The 20,549-nt window shown below is 43.1% G+C and overlaps 1 protein-coding gene across 1 annotated transcript in view; it reads right to left on the bottom strand.

Moving 5' to 3' along the window:
• Positions 1–336: 336 nt before the first annotated feature.
• The window catches only part of UHRF1BP1 (UHRF1 binding protein 1), an 81,016-nt gene continuing 60,803 nt past the window's right edge, over positions 337–20,549 (bottom strand). The window contains exons 13-21 of the mRNA XM_031667055.1: positions 20,161–20,354; positions 18,507–19,954; positions 12,823–13,019; positions 9,626–9,780; positions 9,389–9,539; positions 5,873–6,135; positions 5,298–5,406; positions 5,061–5,167; positions 337–4,673 (exon numbers count right to left, since the gene is read on the bottom strand). Coding sequence (XP_031522915.1) covers positions 4,548–4,673; positions 5,061–5,167; positions 5,298–5,406; positions 5,873–6,135; positions 9,389–9,539; positions 9,626–9,780; positions 12,823–13,019; positions 18,507–19,954; positions 20,161–20,354 — 2,750 coding nt within the window. The 3' untranslated portion in view covers positions 337–4,547. The remainder of the gene's footprint in view (positions 4,674–5,060; positions 5,168–5,297; positions 5,407–5,872; positions 6,136–9,388; positions 9,540–9,625; positions 9,781–12,822; positions 13,020–18,506; positions 19,955–20,160; positions 20,355–20,549) is intronic.

The following is a 20,549-nucleotide window of genomic DNA, read 5'->3' as shown; positions in this document are numbered from 1 at the left end:
ACAGGAATTTTTTTAGAAGTCGTAGGAACTGTATCTATGGCAGTTAGAGATACTGAATAAGGCTGAAAATAAATACAATTGAGGAAGATCAAATCCCAAGTCTGGCCACTTAGCAAAGCCTCACTGTTAAAGGTTATCCAGGAGTGTTTCCCCTTGTGCCATGGGGAAATAATCCCCATTCAATAGCCACTACCTATACCTACCCAGAGGTGTACGGGAATACTCCTACTCTGACAGAAGGTAGGGGAGCAACTAGGTAAAGGCCTTAGTCTCTGAAAGGATAGTGCTTCACACCAGATTCTCTCCGAAACCCTTAGTAATGACTATGACAAATCATGAGGCAATGACACACCTTTTACTGTTCTCAAATCACAAGATGTCATCGAACTAACTTGTGTACCAAAAGTTCAGTTGTTTTCATAGTTTTATGATCTTACTATAACTGATTTCAGAAGTTTAGGCAAATATTAAATAAGAGAGAAAAAAAAAAAGCGAGGGTAAAGGTTTGGAATGAAAAGTTCCCATATTACTATGGCAATATTTCAAACTACCTTCTTTCCACTACCACCCATCCCCCAACCCCTGTTTACCACTAAGGGGAAAGTAATCTGAGTTACATGGAAGCATTTAAGTTACAGGGGTATGTGAGGGGTGGTGGTTATCCCTTGTATATTCCATACACGGGAGCCATTCCTTTCAGAACCATAAAAAGCAGACATAAAGGTTGAGGCCCATGGCAAAATGAGGTTCAGATGAAATATATGGTAAAGAGCAGCCATCATGTGAATAGAACCCACCTGTTTTATATCAGGAAAACCAGGTTAATTATTCCAGTGAGTTGAAAACACAATTTGGGATTGATAGCCTTCCTTGCAGCCCAGTTAAAGAAAAGATTTAAACTCTAGTCCATACACACTAAAGCATATCCCCAGCACATGCATGTAAACAGGAAATGTAGACATCACAGATAATACATAGTTGTAAATGCTTCACAGCTGAATTGGTAATGTGCAGTGGCTGAAGTCTTTGAGGGACAGTGGTGCTCTCTCTCCAAACATTTTCTTGAGGTATTATTTCTTGTTCCAAGTCTTGTAGCTCTAAGGCAGAAATCATAAGCAGTCCAAAAAGGCTGACACTGCTTTTTCCTTGCATATTTTCCTTTATACTTATCCTGAGGACTACCACCACTTCACATTTCTTCATTATGAACAGGAACATGAAATTAGGCAAGCTGATTTTTACTAAAATCCCATGGGATAATAACCCCTATCACATTTCCTGAGGGAGAATTTCAAGACACAATGGCCAAAGCTGCCACATAAGGAAAGCCAGAAATTCTAAGACTCCATTTGTCACATGGACAAGAGCTCTGGACTCCTTTAGAGAGCCAGAGACGTAACTGAGCTCCAGCCATTAAGAGGTTGGCCTTGGTACTTAACTGGATATGTTTTTACTCCCTGCCCACAAGCACAAGTGTAGGTAAAAGTATACCAAGAAATGCCTATTTGACATTTTCTTTGCATGGAGGGATGCCAGAGGTATATGCTGGGTGAGGGGAGGAAAGGATAAGAGAATCAGAATATGATTTTAAACCAATTCAGGTGAGCCTAAGATGGAATAATGATATTTTCCAGCTACCAGATCTCCTTCCTCCCACTTCAAGAACATTAGAGATGCCATACTTAAGACCAGTGATCCATTCAGATCAACATTCTGCCTTTGAAAGAGGCACTAAGGAGTAGTTTGTCGAGGGACACAGTTACCCTCTCAGTTGTATATTACCAAGTAGCCCTACTTTTCTCTAATTCCTTGTAGAAGGCTGTCATGCAAGGATTCCTCATAAACCTGCACCCATGTATAGTGTCTGCTGGCATCACTTCTTAGACAATGAGCTCCTTACATTTCTGATTTGCTATGAGAGTGCTTTCTTTACTAAGGCTATGAGATAGAGCCCTAGAGCTAGTAGTACAGGCCCAGGTCCTTGCTCTCGATTGGATATTTAATCTAACTCCCCTCTGCTTTCATCTTTGCAGGATAGAGTCTATATTTTAAAGATGTGTCCTCATATGGATATACCTCCACCCCCTGATAATTTTGGCTGTTCTCTGGACCTTTCCTCCCTTCATCATGTATCTTGTAAATAAGGTCACTAGAAACACAGATAATTCGATCAAGACATATCCATGGTTTTGTATAAAGCTCTGTTCTCTGTTATCTCCAAAAGCCCTTCCTAATGATGCCCACAGGGCAATTACGCTTTTGGCCACAGCAGCATGTTGATCTCTCCTCCCCCTCAGCAATGCTTCAGTTTCTTCCCTGAGTTCTAACAGTGTTCAGGTATATCAGTTGATAATTCTTCCATAAATACATTTCCTTATGTTATGTTGAACCTCACCTGTCAGTTTTCTGAGTATTCTCAGCCCTGCTTATTGTAACCCTTCTGTGGTTTTGTGTTTTTTTGTTTGTTTGTTTGTTTTGAGATGGAGTCTCACTGTTGCCAGGCTGGAGTATAGTGGCGCAATCTCGGCTCACTGCAACCTCTGCCTCCCGGGTTCAAGTGATTCTCCTGCTTCAGCCTCTCGAGTAGCTGGAACTACAGGCACCTGCCACCACGCCCAGCTAATTTTTGTATTTTTAGTGGAGACAGGGTTTCACCATGTTAGCCAGGATGGTCTCGATCTCCTGAATTTGTGATCTCCCCGCCTCGGCCTCCCAAAGTGCTGGGATTACAGACGTGAGCCACCGCGCACAGCTGGCTTTGTGTTTTTTAAACCTCTTCTAGTCTACCTTTCACTGCCTGGAAGTAGTGACATTTGATTTCACTGTAAAATCCTACTTTTAGGTCATTTATAAGAATTTTAAATAAGGTTGAACCAAGCATCAAGCCTTAGGTAACTTCCCATTAGCATTTTCTCCAGAAAGATGTTTCTTTGTTCCTAAGTCTCTATTTCTTAAGCATGAAAAATTCCCACCATCCCATAGTAACTGGTGTTTCAAAAATTGCCTTAGTAAAGAAACTTAACAAAAGTCTGAATTGGGTCCTGTTCCTTGGTGAATACATTTTTTCTTTCTAGTCAAATGAAGTGTTGAGAGTGGGGAAGGAACAAAGAAATCTATGATTGGTTGTGATCAATTGGTTGTAAACACCACTGCAATTACATGTTTCTTTTTATCCTCATCAAACTAGAGTATGCAAGTCAAGCTTAATTTCCCATAAAAGAAACCTTTTCACTTTTCCTTCAATATGGAAAGGTGAATGGTCAAGACTTCAGTAACATCACTAAATTACTATTTCACCATCTTGCCAAGTAAAGGTAAGTTAACTGATCAACGTCTGTCCAATCAACACAGCTTCAAGTGTATCACAGGGCAGTATGAATGAAGGGATAGAATTGGAGAAGAATTCAAAGGAAAGAAAGAGGGTAATAGCTATTTTATAGGGCAGGGGGCAAAACCTAGCTGGGATGAAGGATTTTTGTTTTTTTACTTGAGTCAAAATACATGATTTTTAAAAGCCACAGTGATGGAGGGAAGTGAGAGGCAACAGGTTGAGTTGTTTATGTAAAAGTTTAAAACACATTTTTAGCTCCCAGACCACCAAGTGCTGAGGAGAGAACTGGTAAGGTCACAGAGCTGGGAAAGCAGATGTGCCAAGGACCCCAGGGAGACAGAAGAGCCACTCAGCACAGCTGGGGAAGACAAGCAGGACTCCAGGTGGACAACAGGGGGCTCAGAAGCAAGCTCCCCCACTGACCCCTGGCATAGCATGCCACCAACCGAGCTCAGAGTCAGAAATTTTTTCTTGATTTAAATTTCAAATAAGTTGTATTACAGAGGGGAAAGATTAAATGACTGAGCCACTACTGTTGTTTACCTTCTACCATAGCATCACAATGATGAAAGTATAACAGAAAGGAAGCTTAACCTGGAAAAGTCTGATTGTGTTATCAGCCAAATTGATATGGGCTTGGTTCCTTTTCCCAAAAAGGCAGAGTCCAGGTCTCCCTTATTCTTGGATCTCTCCTGCCCCCTTCCCCCACACTCCTCTGCTGGGCTATTTCCTGTTCCACTCCACTACCATGGCCAAAGCTCAGGCCAAGGACTTTTCAGGTCTGCTATGGGAAGCTCTGGGACATGGAATCTTTGGTGGCTCTGTGGGTGACCGAGGAGGTGGGTACTTTTGCTTGTTCACACAGGCTTGTGAAGGAAGCAAATGTCCCTGCCATGAAACCATGAGGTGAAATGGCCCTACAGTGTTGAGAAGATTCCACCTAGTACACAGAGGGCCAAAAGGCTTCATACAGGCAAGACATGATGCTTGTGCCACACACAGGGAAAGCCCCAGTTTCCTGGGATACAGTCATGCTTTGCCCTTGTCCTCCATCCAAGTAAGAACAGCCAGCGGAAAGCACAAGTGAAGTGCGTGCTCCCCAGTCCCTCTGGCATCCGTAGTGACTTATTCAGCACTGGACAGTGCCCTCTGTCCTAGGTGGTGCTACTGCTGGTGATAGCCTCTCTCCTTGGCACAGATGGCTGAGCCACTGGTTTCAGAGCTCAAAGAAGGGGTTATATTTCCTAATCTCCTGAAGAAGTTTTTCTTTATCCTGGTTGGCATTGGCCAATGCTTGTTTAGTTTCTATAAGTTCTTTTTGTAGGATAGGCAGTTCTTTCACCTGAGGAACAATAAGTAGTTCACAGTTACATATGGTAATACCATCTTGCAACATCAGCCAGTAAAGGGAACAGGGAGAAGGAGTTCAAGGAGAAAAATCCACAAGTTAGGTCAATGATCAAGATGACCATATATTTTCTAAGAACTTGATTCCCTCTTCATAGTTCATTGGCAGGTGCAGTATGTCCTCAGCAACCATTTCTCTCCAGCTCCTGACATTTACTCTCTAGTCAGCACTTCTAGAAGCCGCTGCTAGATGACAGGAACCCAAAATACCCACATGCAGGCAGCACATGCAACCTTCTTGCCCCCCAACCCCGGGTTTTACCAGCTTCGCAAATGTACCCCCCAAGGGTTATGGGTAGGTACTGTTCTGTTAGGTCCTCACCTGCTGTTCAAAAACGTCTCCTGTGGGCATCAAAAACACCTGTTCTTTTGGGGGCTGTCTCTTCTCACTTTTAAGTACTTCAGCTGATGGTCTGTCCTGAGCAGCAGCTAGAGAAAACAAGTAAAGGTTCTAAGTGACAAACTGCTGCCAACTCCCAAACAGTTCCTAGGTGTCACCTATTCACTTTTAGGAGAAAAAAGAGGCAGAGAAACCAACAGGCTGACAAGCCTGACTCACCGCCTATGTGGAACACACCATCATCACTCCTCTTCAGCACAACATGTTCCATGGCCAGAGTGATGGGGATGGGGCCTGGAGATGTTGGATAGATGGGGGGGATATCATCCTGCAGGAAAGAGGGAAACCACATGATGCCCCCCACCAGCTCAGAGCAATTTAACACAACCCATGCTCCCATCATTCAGCTCGAAACAGCTTTATGCCAGTTTCTCCATACATTCTTGGAAGGTTTAAGAGGCATAGCAGATTCTCCTGTCTAGAGATGGTGAACTGAGGATCAGATAACCTGATGGCTTCCACGTGGTAATGCTGCATGTCAAAGACAGGGTTAGCGTTACAGAAAAGGTCTCCTCACCTGAACCCTGGCTTTTCTGATAGCAACACACATTTACATACCACTATAACACTGACAGAGAATGCAAATGTGTATCAGTATTTCCTCACTTGATCCTCATCATATTTTACAGTGAAAAGGGAAGAGGTTAACAGGTGTCACTGCTTCCTTGCTTGACAAAGTCCAGGGCAAAAACCAGTGCGCCCTTACACTGGCAAAAACCAAAGGTTCCTCACACCTTTAGGGTGATGCTGGAGTTCAGAAGCTCAATCTGCATGGGGACTACCACCGGGATCTCCTCATCCTCCAAGAAGGGCCCCAGGCCATTGAGCACCGAAGTGAGCAGCTCGAGGTCACAGCCATGAAGCAATAAATGTAGGAAGCCATTTTGTGAGGCCAGGGGGGAACGAACGGCCGCTCCAGGCCCCACCTCAAAGCGAAGGCCCACAGCTGGCCTGATGTAGCCAGTCTTCAAAGCTGAGGATTCCTGAAAGCAGGTACCTTTGCGAAGAAAGACAAGAAAGACGACTAATTAACTGCCAGGGAGTCTTCTAAGCACTTTATACACCAATATTCATAATAACCCTATGTCAAAGGAATATCATCATTTTCATCTGACTGAACTAAGTCACAAAGAATAACTTGCCCATAATTACATAATTAGTAAGTAGCAAGGAGACGATCTGAACCCAGGCAGTCTGACTGCTAAGTCCATGGGCTTAGATACTTTGCTATAATGCCTTGCAAAGTGCAAGAGAGATTAAGGACTGGCCTTGTTATGAATGTGAAGCAGTGGGCTAATGGCCAAGGAAAAGCTCTTAAAACATAGGACCCCCAAACTCTACTAAATTTGAATGTCTCCTCCTTTCTCTAAGTCTTCGTTTTCTCATCTGTCCCTCATAAAGCAAAGCAGGATCTATGCTAATCTCTCCAAAACTCCAAACAGAACAATCTCAGGTGTAGCCAAGGATCTTGTGGAACAACTTACATATTTATGGAACTGCAAATTGGTGCAAACATTTTGCAAAACAATTTGGTATTATCTAGTAAAGTTGAAGTTGTGCCTACCCTAATGATCTAGAAATTATACTGTCAGAAATACAACCCCGGGGAAACTCTCAAACATATATTCCAAGAGACATGTACAAGGATGTTCACAGCAACCCTATTTGAAATTGGAAAAAAAAAAAAAAAAAAAAAAACTAGAAACAACCCAAATGTCTGTCCAGAATAGAATAAAAAAGTAAACAGGATAATGGGTACAGGGATATTTTGGGGGTGATGGAAATGTTCTAAAATTGGGTTGTGGTGATGGTTACACAATTATAAAACTGTACACTTAAAATGAGTGAATTTTATTCTATGCAAATTATACTTCAATAAAGCTGTTTTCAAAAAGCAAACTGTGCTATGCACAGTGGCTCATGCCTATAATCCTAAGACTTTGGGAGGCTGAGGTGGGTGGATCACTTGAGTTCAAGAGTTCAAGACTATCCTGGGCAACATGGTGAAACTCGTCTAAAAATACAAAAACAATAAGTCAGGCGTGGTGGCGGGCGCCTGTAGTCCCAGCTACTGAGGAGGCTGAGGCACGAGAATCACTTGAACCTGGGAGGCGAAGGTTGCAGTGAGCTGAGATCACAACCACTGCACTCCAGCCTGGGCAACCCAGTGAGACTCTGCCTAAAAAAAAAAAAAAAAAAAAAAAAGTGTACGTATACAATAACATTATATAGTAATGAAAAATGAATGAATTATAGCTAACTCAACAACCTAGAGGAATTTACAGAGTATCACGTTACTTGAAAGACGCAAATCACAAAAATAGTACAATCTATTATTCCATTCAGAAAAATACGAAAAAAGCTAAATAATACATTAATATAAACAAGCGTACAAATTATAAAGCAAGATAACAATGAATACAAATTCAGGATAGTGATTACCTATGACAGGTGATGGACAGAAGGAGGTTCAGGAGAGGGACTCCCAGAGACTTCAAAGGTAATGGTACTGTTGTATTATATTAATTAAACTAGGTGGTGGGGCCAGGCATGGTGGCTCAGGCCTGTAATTCCAGCACTTTGGGAGGCTGAGGTGGATGGATCACTTGAGGCTGGGAGTTTGAGACCAGCCTGGTCAACATGGTAAAACCCCATCTCTACTGAAAATACAAAAATTAGCTGGGTGTGGTGGTGCGTGCCTGTATTCCCAGCTACTCAGGAGGCTGAGGCAGGAGAATTGCCTGAACTCGGGAGGCAAATGTTGCAGTGCATCGAATTTGTGCCACTGCACTCCAGCCTGGGCAACAGAGCAAGACTGTGTCTCACAAAAAATTTTAAAACAATAAAACAAACTAGGTGGTGGGTACACGGGTTCACTGTATTGTTATTATTTTATGCCTTACATATATCTTATAAGTGTTCTTCAGTATCTACTCAATATTTTAATTTTTTTTTAAGAGGCAGGGTCTCACTCTGTTCCCAGGCTAGAGTGCAGTGGTGCAATTATAGCTCACCGTAGTCTCAAACTTCTAGACTCAAGTGATCCACTCACCTCAGCCTCCCAAGCAGCTAGAACTATAGGCATGCACCGCCACGCCCAGCTAATTTTATTTTTTTTTAAAGACAGAGTCTCGCTCTCTCACCCAGGCTGGAGTGCAGTGACGCAATCTCGGCTCACTGCAACCTCCGCCTCCCAAGTAGCTGGGATTATAGGTGCCTGCCACCACGCCCAGCTAATTTTTTTGTATTTTAATAGAGACGGGGTTTCACCATGTTGGCCAGGGTGGTTTCAAATTCCTGACCTCAAGTGATCCACCTGCCTCAGCCTCCCAAAGTGCTAGGATTACAGGTGTGAGCCACCATGCCGGGCCTGTATTTTTTGTAGAGATGAGGTCTTGCTATGTTGCTCAGGCTGGTTTCCCACCTCAGCTTCCCAGTGTGCTGGGATTACAGGCATGAGCCACCATGCCCAGCCAAAAAAAAATACATACATACATACATACATATATATATATATATATATATATATATATATATATATATTTTTTTTTTTTTTTTTTTTGAGACAGAGTTTCACTCTTGTCACCCAGGCTGCAATGCAATGGCACGATCTCAGCTCACTACAACCTCCACCTCCCGGGTTCAAGCAATTCTCCTGCCTCAGCCTCCCAAGTAGCTAGAATTACAGGCGCCCACCACCACGTCCAGCTAATTTTTATATTTTAGTAAAGACAGTGTTTCACCATGTTGGCCAGGATGGTCTCAAACTCCTGACCTCAGGTGGTCCACCCACCTCAGCCTCCCAAAGTGCTGGGATTACAGGCATGAGCCACCATACCCAGCCAATAATTTTTAAATGAAGTAGGTAACATAAGCCCAGATTTTTCCTGTCATCTTTTATAAATGATAATTCACATCAAAGGACTGAATCTGAATGACAGAAGTTCCCTGATCAGATAGTTTTATGTTAAGAGATACGCAAATGAAGTGGATGCTGTCCTCATGTATAAGCTCTAGGAGTACCTGGAAGTGAAGATGGAGACTAGCACAGTGAATGCAAAGCCCCAGAAAGCTCTGAGAGGCTCCTTGCAAAAAAGGCTTCAGTGGAGTTTTTCCTCCCCCAGTGGCTGCTGGAGAGAACTTGGCACTAGTAGAGTGGCTGCCCTTAGAGCCCAGTGACAAGTACAAGTTAAACTGTGGCTGTCCTAGACAAGTCCCACGATCCGTCGTGGAATGACCACCATCCTTACCTGGGCACTGTCCACGCAGGAACTGCCAGAGTCCCACGGTGCCCAGCTGCTGGAGGGTCAGTTCCTCTGCTTGCAGGGCCACAGTCAAGTCCTCACCACGTACCTCAATCCCAAAAGACACCTCGTTCACCTTCAGGACGACGACTGAGACCTATCAAAGGAGATTCTCTTAGTTTTAAGTCCCAAGCTCCCAGCCCAGAGCCTACCCTCTGCAGAGAAGAAAGCAGAGCAGCTGACCGGGTGAAAGATGAGGTCTTCTCCACTGGGTGAAACTGAACTGTTGGCTGCTGGTGACCCCTGGCCATAATTATTCACAAGAGGACTCCCTTGAACACCAGCATTATCTGGGACATTTGAAAGAGATCCTGGTGGAACAGATTCTGGACCAGACTCTGCATGAAAAAGAGGACAAATGAGTTCAAAAGTCGAAATATTCTGTTCAAATCCAACCTCTACAAACAATGACAATTGTAAAAATAAAACAAAACATTTATGGCATTCATGAGACAACTAGAAATTTGAGGACTAACTAGATATTTGATGAATTTATGAATTACTGTTAATTTTTTAAAGTGTAATGACATTTGGTCCCATTTTTAAGTCTGTAAACAGAAGCAACCCAAGCGTCCTTCCATGGATGCAAGGATAAGCCATGTGGTATGTAAATAAATACAATGGAACACTATTGAGCCTTAAAAAGGAAGGAAATTCTGAAACACGCTACAAAATAGAAGAACCTTGAGGATATTATACTAAGTGGAATAAGCCAGTGATAAAAGGACAAACACTGCATGATTCCATTTATATGAGGTACCTAACGTAGTCAAATTTATAAAAGAAAGTAGAATCATGGTTGCCAAGGGCTGGGGGAGGGGAAATGAGGAGTTACTGTTTCATGAGTACAGTGTTTGTTTCGCAAGATGGAAAACATCCTGGAGATAGACAGTAGTAATGATTGTACAACAGTCAGAATGTACTTAATGTCACTGAACTAGCCGCTTAAAAACGGTTAGGATGGCAAATTTCATATGTATTTTACCACAATTTAAAAGAATTTAAGTCTGTATTTTCTAGCAATGTATAACTATTTATGGACAAAAGGATATGTTTGGGATTTGCTTCAAAATAACATGGGATGAAGGAAAGTGGGCAGTAGTGTATATGGAACAAAAATGGCCATGAGTTTGTTTTTTTTTTTTTTTTTGAGATGGAGTAGTCTTGTTCTGTCGCCCAGGGGAGTGCAATGGTGTGATCTCGGCTCACTACAACCTCCACTTCCTGGTTCAAGCAATTCTCCCACCTCAGCCTTCCAAGTAGCTGGGATTACAGGCACGCACCACCATCCCTGGCTAATTTTTGTATTTTTAGTAGAAATGGAGTTTCACCATGTTGGCCAGGCTGGTCTCAAACTCCTGACCTCAAGTGATCCGCCTGCCTTGGCCTCCCAAAGCGCTGGGATTACATGTGTGAGGCACCGTGCTGGCCTTTTCTTTCCTTTCAGACTGGATGCTTCCCAAGGCAGAAATCCAGTCTCAAGTTTAATTGCTGTCTAAGGTGAATATATAAGAACCCCAGGAGATTTTTCAGAACTTTAATGTGATTAATTTCAGAATTAGGTTTCACCTCAAGTGATCCGCCCACCTAGGCCTCCCAAAATGCTGGGATTACAGGCGTGAGCCACTGCACCGGGCCTGCCATGAGTTCTTAGTTTCAAAGCTAGGTAATGGGTGTATAAGGGTTCATTATTTGATTCTGTCTACTTTTGTATATAGACACGAAATCTTCCATAAGAAGTTAAAAATAGTAACAAAACAAACATAACCAGTATACAAAACAAAAATAGTAACAAAACACCACCCGGCTTAAGAAACAGTGCATTCTCTTAAATTAAAACCACAGTGAAATATTAACTCACTCCTGTCAGAATTGCTACTCTCAAAAAGATTAAAGATAACAAGTGTTGGCAAGGATGTAGAGAAAAGGAAACCCTAGCACCCTGTTGGTGGAAATGTAAATTAATATGGGCATTACGGAAAACAGTATGGAGGGTCCTCAAAGCTAAAAATAGAGTTACCATATCCACTTTGGGGTATATATCCAAGGAATATGAAAAAAAAGTATATCAAAGAACTATCTCCACTCCTGTGTTTACTACATTATTCACAATAACCAAGTTATGGGATCAACTTATGTGTTCATCAACCAATGAACAGATAAAGAAAATGTGGTATGAATACACAACGGAATACTATTCAGCCTTATGAGAGGGAAATCCTGTCATTTGTGATAATAGCTGAATCTGGAGGACGGACAATATGCTAAATGAGATAAGCCAGGCACTGAAAGACAGAAACAGCATGTGCTCCCTTATACATAGAATGTAAAACAACTGTACTCATCAAAGCAGAGAGCAGGATGATGCTTAACAGAGGCTGAAAAGGGAAATGGGAGGGGATAGGAGGAAATGTTAGTGAAAGTATAATGTTTCAGTTAAACAGGAGAAATAAATGGTAAGTATTTGAGGTGGCAGAGATGTTAATTAGTTTGGCTCAAAAATCCCACACTGTATGTGTGTGTGTATATATCATAGGATCGCTTAGTATTAATACCACACAGATACAATTATAATTTGTCAATATAAAATAAATAAATAAATAAATAGGACATCCTTTCTTTTTTTGAGATGGAGCCTCGCTGTCACCCAGGCTGGAGTGCAATGGCACAATCTTGGCTCACTGCATCCTCCACCTCCCTGGTTCAAGTAATTCTCCTGCCTCAGCCTCCCGAGTAGCTGAGATTACAAGCACCTGCTGCCACGCCCAGCTAATTTTTGTATTTTTAGTACAGACGGGGTTTTTACCATGTTGGCTAGACTAGTCTCCTGACCTCAAGTGATCCACCCGCCCGGCCTCCCAAAGTGCTAGGATTACAGGTGTGAGCCACCGTGCCCAGCCTAGATACTCTTAAGGGATCATTTCATAAGTTTCTATTTCAATAAACTGAAAGAACCAGTATAACATATAAAGGTAATTCCTAAAAGTTTCTCATTTTATTAATAGATAAAAAGCTCCTATTTTCCAGTGACAACACAGGCCAAAAAAAAAAAAAAGACTATAAACACATTCACACCACTGATACCAACCATGAAACTAATCCTGACTTAGCTATACGGCTGTAAGACTAGTACTCTCTCCTTTGGTTTGAATCTCTTTCTGTGATAAAAAGTCAGTTATTAACCAATCACCTAGAAACGTGGAATTAAAACCAAACCCACAAATCCACTAAAATTTCTTTTTCTCTCTTTTTTGTCTTGGTTAAGAAAATGTCTACATTATCATCTCTCAGCTCCTCTTTAACCCTGCCAGTCTGATACAGGCAGCAGAGATAACCCTTTCTGGAATTCTGCAACTTTGCCTGGCTCTGCTCCCACATACCAGACTCCAAGAGCATCACAAAGCTATCACTGCCATCACTGTCCACTGAAATCCGGTCTTCAGGGCCACTGCTATCCAATGAGACACCATCAAATGACTGTTGGGATACTGTCCTCTTCATGGAGAAAAATCGGAGTCGTGCAGCACCTCCACTCACTGGGGCTGCCACCCCCTCATCTGTCTTGGCCATGGGCTCCCTGTTTAAAAAAACAAAAACAAAAACAAAAACCACAAATGTGGCTTTGGAGACATGTTTGTTCCCATCCACTTACAATACCCATCCCTTTCAGCTCAGACAACTGGATAAAGTTCCCAATATTGGCAACATGCAACTTTGACATCACCTATTACTGGTTGTAAAGAGATCAAGTCATTTTTCAATCACTGGCCTTTCTGAATCTTTTTATTCCAACATTGCTAACTGCATAGACAGCACTCTCATATCAACATTAATGTCAAGGTTGCCGGGCGCGGTGGCTCAAGCCTGTAATCCCAGCACTTTGGGAGGCCGAGATGGGCGGATCACGAGGTCAGGAGATCGAAACCATCCTTGCTAACCCGGTGAAACCCCGTCTCTACTAAAAAATACAAAAAAAACTAGCCGGGCGAGGTGGCGGGCGCCTGTAGTCCCAGCTGCTCAGGAGGCTGAGGCAGGAGAATGGCGTGAACCCGGGAGGCGGAGCTTGCAGTGAGCTGAGATCCGGCCACTGCACACCAGCCTGGGCGACAGAGCGAGACTCTGTCTCAAAAAAAAAAAAAAAATGTCAAGGTTATTCAAGGTCATCCCAGACTCAGAAGAGATCAGCTACCGACTGCTCTGGTGCTGATAAATGGCACCTGAAGCCACCTGCATTCATTCCATAAGTATTTAGTTGCTTCTGTATGTAAGGCACCATACTAGGCACTAGGCAGGAGTGGGAGATGGATCAATTGATGAGTAAGACATTCCCAGTTCTAGACAACATCAAAGAGGAAAAAGGACAAGGAGAAGAGGATCACGAGTGGCTTCGTGGTAGGAGATAACATTTGAGGTGGTCCTTGAAGGATTGTGAAAGTGAGAAGAGGGTATCCTATAGACAAGAAATGGCATAAACAAAGGCATAGAGCCAGAAACAAAAAGAGAATGGTAAGAATAATAGCTCTGCCCAGCTGAAGCATAGGTTTTGTCAGGGAGAGCAATGGAAGATAAAGTTAAAAAGGCATTAACACAGTGAAAAGCAACCTTTAAGGACCTTTTAATACCACCCTTCCACTTTACAGATGAAGAAACTGTCCCAAGTTCATAGTTAAAGGTAGAATTAAGAAAAACTCAGGCCGGGCACAGTGACTCACGCCTATAATCCCAGCACTTTGGGAGGCCAAGGCAGGCAGATGGCTTGAATCCAGGAGTTCGAGACCAGCCTGGGCAACATGGCAAAACCCTGTCTCTACAAAAAATACAAAGATTAGCCAGGCATGGTGGTGCGCGCCTGTAGTCCCAGCTACTGGGGGCTGAGGTGAGAGGATCACCTGAGCCTGGGAGGTCAAGGCAGCAGTGAGCTGAGATCACACCACTGCACTCCAGCGTGGGTGACACAGTGAGACTCTGTCTCAAAAATAAAAGACTCAAGTGTCCTAACTTCACATTAAGTGATTTTTCACTTTACCACAAGAGTGGCAGCCAAATTATAGAAAACCTTGAATAAAAAATTATTTATTAAAATGCTTTGAAAACTATAAATTGCTATATGGATGTATCATAATAATTGATTATGCCATACTTAAGAAGTTCAAACTAAATTCAGGGGGTATGAGGGAAAAGCATGAAGGTTTTGGAGTAGGGAAATAACAAGATTATACCTGTTTTAGGATGTTTGGCCTGACTTTTTCAAAAAAGCTGGAGAGGAAAAGACTTTTAGCAAGTAATGGATGTCTCATAAAATAAAATAAAATGCCACCAATATAGAAATCAACCATACTTTTTATACACTAAAAAGTCTTCATGTGGGAACAGACATGGAAAACTGATGTGAGATTCCCTAGAGCAGTGCTCTCAAAGTGTGGTCCTGGCAGGAGCATCAGAATCAATGGGGAACGTGTTAGAAATGCAAATTCTTGGGCCCAGTGAGGTGGCTCATTCCTGTAATCCCAGCACTTTGGGAGGCCAAGGCCGGCAGGTCACCTGAGGTCAAGAGATCGAGACCATCCTGGCAAACATAGTAAAACCCCGTCTCTACTAACAATACAAAAATTAGCTGGGCGTGGTGGCACACACCTGTAGTCCCAGCTACTCGGGAGGCTGAGGCAGGAGAATTGTTTGAACCCAGGAGGCGGAGGTTGCAGTGAGCCAAGAATACACCACTGCACTCCAGCCTGGGCAACAGAGTGAGACCTCGTATCAAAAAAAAAAAAAAAAAAATGCAAATTATCAGGCCCCATCTCATTCCATGAATGAGAAATAGGGCTCAGCAAACTATGTTTTTGGGTTTTTTTTGAGACGGAGTCTCACTCTGTCACCCAGGCTGGAGTGCAGTGGCACGATCTCAGCTCACTGCAACCTCCGCCTCCTGGGTTCAAGCGATTCTCCTGCCTCAGCCTCCAGAGTAGCTGGGACTACAGGTGCATGCCACCACACCCAGTTAATTTTTTGTATTTTTAGTACAGAAGGGGTTTCACCGTGTTAGCCAGGATGGTTTCCATCTCCTGACCTCATGATCCACCTGCCTTGGACTTCCAAAGTGCTGGGATTACAGGCATGAGCCACCGTGCCCAGCCACTATGCTTTAACAAACCCTCCAGGGGATTCTGACAGAGAAACTATTAAAAAGCACAGACTGTTACAAACCTGAAAGTTTGGCAAATGCATCAACAACTTTAAAAATGTAGCATTTGACCCAATAATTTCACTTTTTGGTTTTTATTTTATTTATTTACTTATTTATTTGTTTTTGAGACGGAGTCTCGCTGTCGCCCAGGCTGGAATGCAGTGGTGCGATCTCGGCCCACTGCAAGTTCCGCCTCCCGGGTTCACACCATTCTCCTGCCTCAGCCTCCCGAGTAGCTGGACTACAGGCACCCACCACCACACCCATCTAATTTTTTATATTTTCAGTAGAGACGGGGTTCCACTGTATTAACCAGGATGGTCTCGATCTCCTGGCCTCATGATCTGCCTGCGTTGGCCTCCCAAAGTGCTGAGATTACAAGCGTGAGCCACTGCACCCAGCCACATTTTGGTTTTTATTCTAAAGAAAGATTTAGATATGTAAAATATTCACAAAGATTAATGTTCACAAAAATAAGGACATTTCATACAGCATTGGTTCTACCTGAGAAAAATGGGAAACAGACGAAATGACTCCCCAGATAGAGTATTAGATCAATAAATTATGATATATCAATTTACTAGGATATAATGGAGCAATTAAAAATCATGTATTCAGCCAGGGGAAGTGGCTTATGCTTATACCCCTAGCGCTTCGGGAAGCCCAGGTGGGAGAGTCGCTTGCACCAAAGAGTTCAAGACCAGCCTGTGCAACATGGTGAAACCACATCTCCAAAAATAAAAATAAAAATCATGTGTTCATGTGCCTAATGAATGGGAAAATATCACAATAAAACATTGAGTGAATAAAGCAACAGGTAACATTGTAGAAATAATCCTATTGTTGTAAAAACAGTATTTGTGGATATTATATGCATAACCATCCACAAGTGTACACATGAATGCAGAAATACAAAGACTGGAAGAAAATACACTCAAATGTAAATAGTGGTTACCTGTGGATTGTTACAAGTGGTTTTTATATTTTCTTCTTTACTCTCTTATTTCCTGCATTGTCAACGCAATAAACACAAACCATTTTTATAATTAAAAAAATTAAAATTATAGCCCAGGCACGGTGGCTCACACCTGTAATCCCAGCATTTTGGGAAGCTGAGGTGGGTGAATCGCTTGAGCCCAGGAGTTTGAGACTAGCCTGGGCAATATGGCAAAACTCCATCTCTACCAAAAATACAAAAATTAGCTGGGCATGGTGGCACATGCTTGTGGTCCCAGCTACTCAGGAGGCTGAGGCAGGAGGATCACTTGAACCTGGGAGATCGTGGCTGCAGTGAGCAGAGATCGCAACACTGGGCAACAGAATGAGACCTTTCTCAAAAAAAATAAATAAATAAAAAATTAAAATTATGACAAAAGTGGTCAGAATATGGACAGCCTAGTCCTGTGGATTTTTTACACCTATAGGATAAAAGGAAGAGAGCAGTCAAGGAAAAAGAAGACTCCTTCAGAGAAGTGAGAGTAACTGGGTGGGGTTACAAATGCTCAGAATGAATGAACTGATAGGAGAAGGGGGACTGAGGAAAAGGCCACAGGCTTGGGCAGTTAGGAAGTTGCTGTTGATGTTTTAAAAGGGCTCATTTCACACAGCTTTCTTTTCTCTTTTTCACCTCTGCTCTTTTTCCATCTCCCTTACTTGTCTCCATTTAGAAAAGGCAGCACATTGGGTGATTAGGAGTGCAGGCTTTTAATCCGTGTCCCACCACTCACAAGTTGTGTGATCCTGAGCCTCAGTTTCCTCATCTGTGAGATGGGGAGTGATATTAATACTAACTTTATAGGGCTATTATAAAAATCCAGTGGACCAATATTATAAGTACTTAGGACTGTGTCTTGTCAGGTACAGAAGGCATTCAGTAAATGCTGATTAGTATTATTATACAATTCAACCCTTGAAGTTTTCCTCTCCTTCCTCCTTGCTGTCTGTCCTAGCAGGTACTAGTTCACCCATAGGCATTACTTAGAGACCCACTTAAGATAATTCACTTAGACAAAAGCTTTAAATGCACTGGTTTTCATACCATGGTCTCTAAACCACAAAGTGTTCCAGGAAAGACTTCCCTTAGACTCAATTATCTTTCCTAAAACCACGAGGCACCCATGGGAAAATCCATACTTTTCCACTCTTCTCACTGTGCATTTCTGTGTTTTTCTGTTTACTCCCTACTCTATCTCCGGTGCTTAACACAGAGCCCAGCACACAGAAAGGGCTCAAAAGATATTTGTTGAATGAATGAAATTCTTCCTTCTCTATTACTGTGGCAGACACTGATAAGGTACTAGAAAAACAAGTCCAAAGCCACAGCTTTTCTATTTACAAGATATAGGATATCTATAAGCTCATCTTCTCTAAAGCCTCAGTTTTCTCAGCTATAAATTGGGGATACAAATGTCTAAGGCCACCTTACCCAGCTGCTGTGGGGATCAAATCAAACAAAAAAATTACATGAAAGCCCACTGAAAATAATATACATATGCCAGTATTATTATTCTGATATAGCATATTTGTATCGATAATAGTGAAGCAAGTTGAGTACAGTGGCACCTGTCTATAATCCCAGCTACTCAGGAAGCCAAGGCAGGAGGATTGCGGAGCCCAGCAGTTCAAGACCAGCCTGGCTAATACAGTAAGGCGCGTCTTGAGGGGAAAGAAAAGTGAATCAGTGAAAAAGGAGATAATCTGATTCTAAGAAGCAATAAATATTGACTTGAAAACTGCCCATTAAATAGGCCATTCTATGCATTTTCTTGGACTGTAAGGTACTTCCCAATCTAGAAATGCATACAGTAAGAGGCCTTAAATCCAATGATTAGAACTAGGAGAAGGAGATGGAATGACTGAAGGAGGCACAGAACCACTTACTTGGCTGGCGGGAGGGACAACATCTTGTGCATGGTGGAGGTCATTCGATCTCTGCCCAAACTGAAGGCATCCTTAGTCAGGGACACAGCTTCCTTGGTGAGGTCCATGGTGGCATGTAGAGCCTCCTTGGTGGCATCCTTGGTCATGTGAATAGCACTTGACAATTCTCCCTCAATGTTCTTCAAGGGGATGAGCTCACCCTGTCCATTCACAGCAGTCTCCCTGCCAGCCGGGGGCTTCAATGCAGCTGGTGAGCTGGAGGCTTGGATTCTGCTCAGTTTTTTAGCCTGTAGGGACTCTACTGCCTCATGGCCCTTCCCTGCCAGCTGCTGGGCAAGTGGACCTGAGTCCTGCAGTTCTCCATTGCTATGTGGCCTCTCCTGGGATACATCCTGATTTTCAGTGATACTTTCCTCCAGGACCTTCTCAGGGCTTGCTGGGCCCTGGTCTGATGAGGCATCAGACTTCAGTTCCCGATCCTCTGAAGGAGATAGCTCTGAATCTACGAGGCTAGTACTATCTGAGCCTGCAGAGTCAGCATCGACAGCACCAGGGGCAGGATGCATAAGCAGAGCCACCTCAGCACTGGGAAAGAGAACTCCAATGCAAGCTGTCTGGTCCTGCAGGGGAGACCCAGTCATTGACTCTGTATCCTTAGTCAGCTGCTCCTGAAGCCTCTGCAGCACCTCCTTCAGGCGAAGCAGAGCCAAGTACTGGTAGTGGTCAAGTCTCACGCGGACATGGGCCGGGGAATGTACAAGCATATGAACATCTGCTACATCCTCCAGTTCTGTCAGAGGCCCTTTGTTGTCCACACCACTACTGCCTTCTTTAAAAATTTCCATGACTTCTGTAAGTCCTGATAAGCTTTTCAAGTCATGCTCAGTTTTTGACCGCTGATGGGACATAGAGTCAGGGGCAAGAGCCTCAGACTGGACAGGACTTCCAAAGCTGGCTGATGGTTTCAGCCTCCCCTCTGAGGCCAAAAGGAGCTTCTGTGCCTGGGCTTGCTGCCAGCGGAGGGGTAGGCAGGCCCAAATAGACAGGGGGAAGGGGGCTACAAAATTCAAGGTATGGCCTTTGAAGTTTTCTGTTCCCTCAAAGTCCAGGGAGATCTGGGTAAAGTGGACAGACCAGAGATCCCGGGAAGCCTTAGGCCTCTGGGGAGGGAGGGTATTAGGCTGAGACAGGCAGGAATCCATCTGAAAGGCATGATGCAAAAAAAGCATGTGCAGAAGGCTAAAGCCACCCGGAACCTTCGGAAAGCGATCATAATTGGAATTGAAGAACTCAGCAGCAGCAAAACCCCGGAAGAGACTCTGGAGGTCTGAACAACTACAATGTGGGGCATGACGTGTATTGGTGGCAATCATGCCTGATGCAGAGAAGACAAGGGCCTGGGGACGATGCAACTCTGCCCGCTCTCTCTTTTCCAGTGGAAAGCTCACCTTCACAGAGAAAATGAAACACAGTTCAGAATGGTCATCTGAGTATCTCAGCATCCTGCTATTAATACACATGTAAAAGATCATTTGGGCTCTGAAACTATTTTCTTACTTCCACAAAATGGACACAGCAAAATCATGGATTATGTCCATTGAAAAAATGCAGCTGTGGCTACCAGCAGGGGATAAAAGTCATACTCTCCCCTCACCTTCAACCAGAATGCATCTAGTCGGATGTCCAAATGTTCATCTTTCTGACTTGAATCTTCCAGCTTGTAGATAGCTTTAAACTGCTCCAAGCTGCGGTATAAATCCAGGCAAAAGAGGTTTCCCCACAGCAAACTGACAGGATCCATAGTAAATGTCAGACCATTTAACTGAATGTAAAGATTAGGACAAGGGACTGGAAAGCAGAGGAAAAAACAGAAACATAACTGTAAACAACTCTGCAAAAAGCAATAGCGAGGCTCTTACCACCTAATATTAACTATATTATGAACAGAGCAAAGGTACACATTTATACAGGGCACAGTGTTTAACAAAAGTGTACTAAATTTACTCAAACACTGAAAACTCCTAAAAACAAATAAAAATGTAA

The sequence above is a fragment of the Papio anubis genome, chromosome 6 (assembly GCF_008728515.1).
Source record: "Papio anubis isolate 15944 chromosome 6, Panubis1.0, whole genome shotgun sequence".
Classification (NCBI taxonomy): Eukaryota; Metazoa; Chordata; class Mammalia; order Primates; family Cercopithecidae; genus Papio; species Papio anubis.
The sequence above is the reverse complement of the archived record's forward strand: the minus strand, read 5'-3'. Positions and strand labels throughout refer to the sequence as shown.